The sequence below is a fragment of the Phyllosticta citribraziliensis genome, assembly GCF_038025025.1.
Source record: "Phyllosticta citribraziliensis strain CPC 17464 chromosome Unknown J3D65scaffold_11, whole genome shotgun sequence".
Lineage (NCBI taxonomy): Eukaryota > Fungi > Ascomycota > Dothideomycetes > Botryosphaeriales > Phyllostictaceae > Phyllosticta > Phyllosticta citribraziliensis.
In genome coordinates, this window is record NW_027117348.1 from 365,001 (window position 1) to 370,000 (window position 5,000).

Sequence of the window (5,000 nt, forward strand, 5' to 3'; positions counted from 1 at the left end):
GAACGATATGGAGTAGGTCCAAGATCCCCAAGTCGGATGGTCGAGGAGTGGTGGTGTCCCAAAGGGTACCCCCCAAATGAGGCCTTTCGGGGAGCCGACGGCGAGGTCTGGTGCCCTCTCTCCTCCTGGTGGTCTCCCTGGGGGCTTTGAGGCCGTAGCGATCCGACCATGCCGTCGCCGGGGTCAGGGGGCCTCTCGTCGTCGCTCCAGGGGGTGGGGCAGGGGGTCCAGACTTATTTTAATAAATCGTAAGTGGTTGGTTTTGGATCCGGTCGACTCCAGACCGCTTGCATCGTGTTCCTGCGGCCCGAAAGCGTATGTGAGGAGTGCCTCCGGCTGCTCAGGGGTCGGGGGGCCGTCGCCAGGGGTCGTGGTGACGATTTGGGAGGGGGTTCCGGGTTCCGCGGCGAGCCAGTCGGGACCCCGCGGGGCGATTGGCTCCAGACCTGGCATATAGAGGCTATGGATGGTTTCCTACCGCCCAAGATGGTCCCTCGGGTCGCTGCACCCCCTGACCTCGCCGTCCCCCTGGGCCGAGGGGGGACCCCGCCCCTCCACCCACGCTTCTGGCGACCCAGCGGATGAAACCACCCCAGACTTCTCTGAGGGATATCAAAGGGTCCATTAGATGGTCCTAGAAAGGTCTCGAAGCCGGCGCACCGCCTGAAGTCGCCGGCCCCCTGAGCACCTACCTGGGTGGCCCCCTCCCCTCCCACCCCTCCCACCTGCAGACCAGCGGTGCGATTCGCTCCAGACTTCTCCTAGGTCTTTCTGAGGTCCCCAGCTACCGTCTGTCATCGTCGTCGTGGCCGGATCGCCCCCTCGAAATCTGACCCCCGGGCAGGATGACCCCCCTGGAGCACCTCCAAGGCCCCTACTCCCGGCGTGAGGCTACCACACCGCTCCCGACACCCTCTGGTGGCCTGTCTAGGAAGTTATGGAGGTTCTCGGTCATCTTCAGCGCCATCACCGTCCATTTGACGGTCTAGTGATTTTTTCCAATCGTGGATACTGTACAAAACACAAAAGTCGAAGTCGACATTTACTGGAAAAAATTCGAAAAAGTTCCAAGTCATCCCAACCACCTCTACAAGCCCTGAAGAGGGGTATTCTAGGCGCCTCTTTATCTGTTATGCGGTCTTAGAAGCCTCAGAGAGACCGGCTAGGTGTCGTGGCAGCACTCTAGGTGGAGGGACCCGAGGCCATCACGCTCCCACCAGGGAACCCGCGGCTCATATCATCCCAGAGCTGCCCATATCATACTCTGCGCCGCTGCATACCTCCTAGCCTAGTCTATTAGGCTGGCCAACCGGCTAGCGCCCCGTGCTATATGAATGAGGGTCCCTTCTTCGCCAGTAGCCGCCCACCATCACGAGGACAGGGCAGACCGCCATTCGTGGCAGCCCCTTACACGCCCCCCAAGGGCCCGCCAGGCGCTCGGGAAAAGCCCTCCTCCTGCCTCTGCGGCGGCTGCAAAAATAAAAAAGAGCCCCCCCTCTCCATCCCCGCGAAAAGCAGAGCCCGACCCGCCAGTCGCCCCCGAGCGAAGTCCACCACTGCTCACACCCTACCCGGAAGCCGGCCAGGTAGAAAATCCAACTGGGAATCCACCCGGCGAACGCGCTTCCCGCAGATTCTCATAATATGAGCTCGCCCGGCGGGCAGGCCCCCCTGGAAATCCGCGGCCCCTCCCCGCCCGGTCCTCCTTGGCTCCCTCGCCCGCTCCCCTCCTTCCCTCCCTCCCGTTTCTTCCCAATTTGCCCCGCCGCGAGGGGAAAAAAAATCCTCCCCGCGCTCCCGCAACGAAACTACCCGGAGCGCCACCTGGCGGACGGCAAGGAGGGAGGGCGGTCCCAGAGCCTCCTGCCGCCGCACCTGGGACCCCTAGGGCCCTAGTGAGCCCGAGGCCTGAGCCTGGCCCACTCCGCAGAGGCCGTGCCCCGCGGCAGGAAGCCTGTCCCTGGATAGGACCTGGCCTCCCGCCGCGGTGCCGGCCCTCCACGCGTTGCCTGGCCCCCTTTGGTGACCTGACCCGCGCGTGGAGGTGCCTCCCGCGGACGGTGCCTCCCTGGCAAGGAAGCAATCCCCCTAGTAACCCGCCGTGAGACAGAGGACCTCCGGCGCGGGTGGCTGGCACTTCTACCTACCACCCGGCTGGGACCGGGCAACCTCCCTCTCATATACCCACCGGACCTCTTGCAGCACGATTCTGGTGGACAAATTTTCGCGCGCCGGAAAATATTTTTTAAAAAACTATTTCTTGGTGTGATGTTCAAAAGGTCCCCCCGATCCCATACATTGTAAATCCACGGGAAGGTGAACTCTGACCTGACTTAGTCGAATTTTCCGGGGTCTTCCATCCAAGGGGCCGAGTCGAAGGTGCTGATTACGACGGAGTAGGTCCAAGGTTCCAGGGATGGATGTTTGTGGAGTGGTGATGGGTCAAATGGGTGCCCCAAAATGAGGCCTTCCAGGGCGGCGGCGACGCTACAGGACGCTCTCCGATTCGCCAAAGCGCTCTCGGGGGACTCCAAGGCTGCGGCCACGCTTATAAGAAGCGGGAGACGCGCTGGGTCCGTCCGATCTTGCTGTACGTGGTGACGGGGAGGTCTGGAAGTTATTTTAATAAACCGTAACTGGTTGGATCCGCCCCGGTTCTTCTCTGAACTACCTGCATGGGCTTTATAGATTCCCAACGCGTGGATGGGGATTGTAGCGGGTGGGACACGACCCCCAGGGAGATGGTCAGGCGCCGTGGTGGCGGTCTGGGGAGGGGTCCCGGGGTCCGCGGCTTGCTACTCGAGTCCCTGCGGATGGATTGCCGCCAGATCTTGTAGTGATGCCTTATGCTACAGCACCTACCTTTATAGGAGGTATTCAAAGCTGGTGCACCTCTCTGGCGACGAGGAAGGACTGCGGTCCGCCGGCCCGGACCATGGCCATCTCCGCGGCGGACCTACCCGGCGGACTTGGTGGCTAGGCGACTGGATACCTCCCCGGCGGGCGACTGCCGGTGTCCCTCCAGGTCACCAGTTGGATGTCCCTCCAGGTTACTAGGCGCGTGTCCCTCGAGACCAGACGTGGGTGTCCCTCGAGATTGCCAGGTGGATGTCCCTCCAGGTGGATGTCCCTCCAGGTTCATGTCCCTCGAGATTGCCAGGTGGATGTCCCTCCAGGTGGATGTCCCTCCAGGTGGATGTCCCTCGAGATTCCCGGTGGATGTCCCTCCAGGTTCCTATGTGGGTGTCCCTCGAGACCAGCCGCGGGTGTCCCTCCAGGTTGCTGGGTGCATGTCCCTCCAGGTCACCGGGCGGATGTCCCTCGCAACCAGCCGGCCGGTGTCCCTCGAGATTCCCGGGTGGATGTCCCTCCAGGTCACCAGGTGGGCGTCCCTCCGGACCATCCGATGGGCGTCCCTCGAGACCAGCCAGGGCGTGTCCCTCGAGACCACCAAGTAGATGATGTCCCTCAAGACTCCGGAGCAGGTGTCCCTCGAGGGACGTCCCTGCCACCTGCCATCCTGGCCAGCCAAGTGGTATATCACCGCCAGAATACCCGGCAGCAGTAGGTTAAAGACCGTTAGGTCCTCTCCCCTTCGGAGACCGGCTTATAGCCAATACTTCCGGTGGGGAGAGAGTTGCTCTCAACAAATCTAGCTGGCGCGGGCTTACGCTCAGTAGCTCGTAACAACAAGGCTACTCGACTACTTACACGACCCGGTCAGGCAACTAAGTCGTCTGCAAAGGATTTATCCCTGCGCATTGTGAAATTGCAATCCGCCAGCTGGAGACCCCGACTTCAACGGAGCCCCCGTCGCCGGCCTGCTAGGATTCTGGGCCAAGGGCCTATTCGTATCCGACTACGATGTGCAGGGGAGAATCACCCCGTTCCGGCACGGATTCTGACTTAGAGGCGTTCAGCCATAATCCGGCAGATGGTAGCTTCGCGGCACTGCCCGGTCGGACAGCCGCAAAAACCAATTATCTGAATCCGCGGTTCCTCTCGTACTAAGCGGAATTACCGTTGGGGCGACGGTCATCAGTAGGGTAAAACTAACCTGTCTCACGACGGTCTAAACCCAGCTCACGTTCCCTATTCTCTAAAGCCCGGCCTGCCCCTGGTTAATCTTTTTTCACCAGAAGTCGGTAGCGGCCCCCATCGGATCCAGACTGCAGGTCCTTCGCCGTGGGCAAAACTTTCGTTTAGGGGAGGCACGTCCCTTAAGCGGTCTGAGATACTAGTGGTTAGGTGCCATCAACGCCATTACAGCTAGGCCTAGTTTGCTCAGCACCACCCACACCTTTCCGCGCTCTACACGGGCAGCCCTAGAGTATTACCCCCTAGACCCAAGGTTCACACCTTGTTGCTCCGCTCGGGATCAGCATAGCCCATCACGCGTTCTTGCTACTTTCAGAAAGCCCCAGCCGACAAATCAATGCCGGTGTGACAGTCCTTTTTCGCTCGCGATTTTAAGTTGATGAACCTTAGCCTTCCCCGATCCAGGTTGTGTCGCCATTTGCCACCTGCAACTGTTGTTGACAAATTGACTAGACAGAAAACTAACTCTCCTTCCGAACATTCTAGAGAGCCTGCCTTTTACCACCAATAAGGAAGACATCACACTTTTAGTTAGTCCGCCCCCACTTACCGTAGGTAACCGAGGGACAGCTGCGCTATGCACATTGAGAATTGAGATGCTGTGATACCCGCCCCGATGACCTTGCTGCTTTGGCCCGCCCCCAACTCCCCCGCTTTCGCAAGAAGCGCTACTGGCTAAGGGATCAGGTTTGAAGCCTAACAACGAAGAACCACCAAGATTTAAAAACGGACAGGCAAGTGTGATTTCTCACAGATACCGTATCATCAAACGAGCAGCGACCAGCATAGGCCCGTAAACGGTAGCCTAGAACACCTCCCTCATCGGCCCAACCGAGGAGTCCCTTTTTAAATCCAAGAACGACGCGCGCTTCCCCGGGTTGAGGCTACGCAAAGTCATGTGG

At 60.0% G+C, this 5,000-nt stretch overlaps 1 protein-coding gene across 1 annotated transcript, besides 1 other annotated feature; it reads left to right on the forward strand.

Annotated features, from left to right (window-relative positions):
- Positions 1-3,018: 3,018 nt before the first annotated feature.
- On the forward strand, positions 3,019-3,570 carry J3D65DRAFT_679891 (uncharacterized protein; the record flags this gene model as incomplete). Its single annotated transcript, XM_066803698.1, has 1 exon — positions 3,019-3,570. Exon 1 carries the CDS (start codon positions 3,038-3,040, stop codon positions 3,566-3,568), a length of 531 nt encoding a protein of 176 aa, XP_066651716.1. The 5' UTR covers positions 3,019-3,037.
- A 1,333-nt stretch (positions 3,571-4,903) lies between these two features.
- Positions 4,904-5,000: part of a sequence feature (Protein overlapping with rRNA (J3D65DRAFT_606020, KAK7532048.1) was converted to a misc_feature.) that runs on past the window's edge.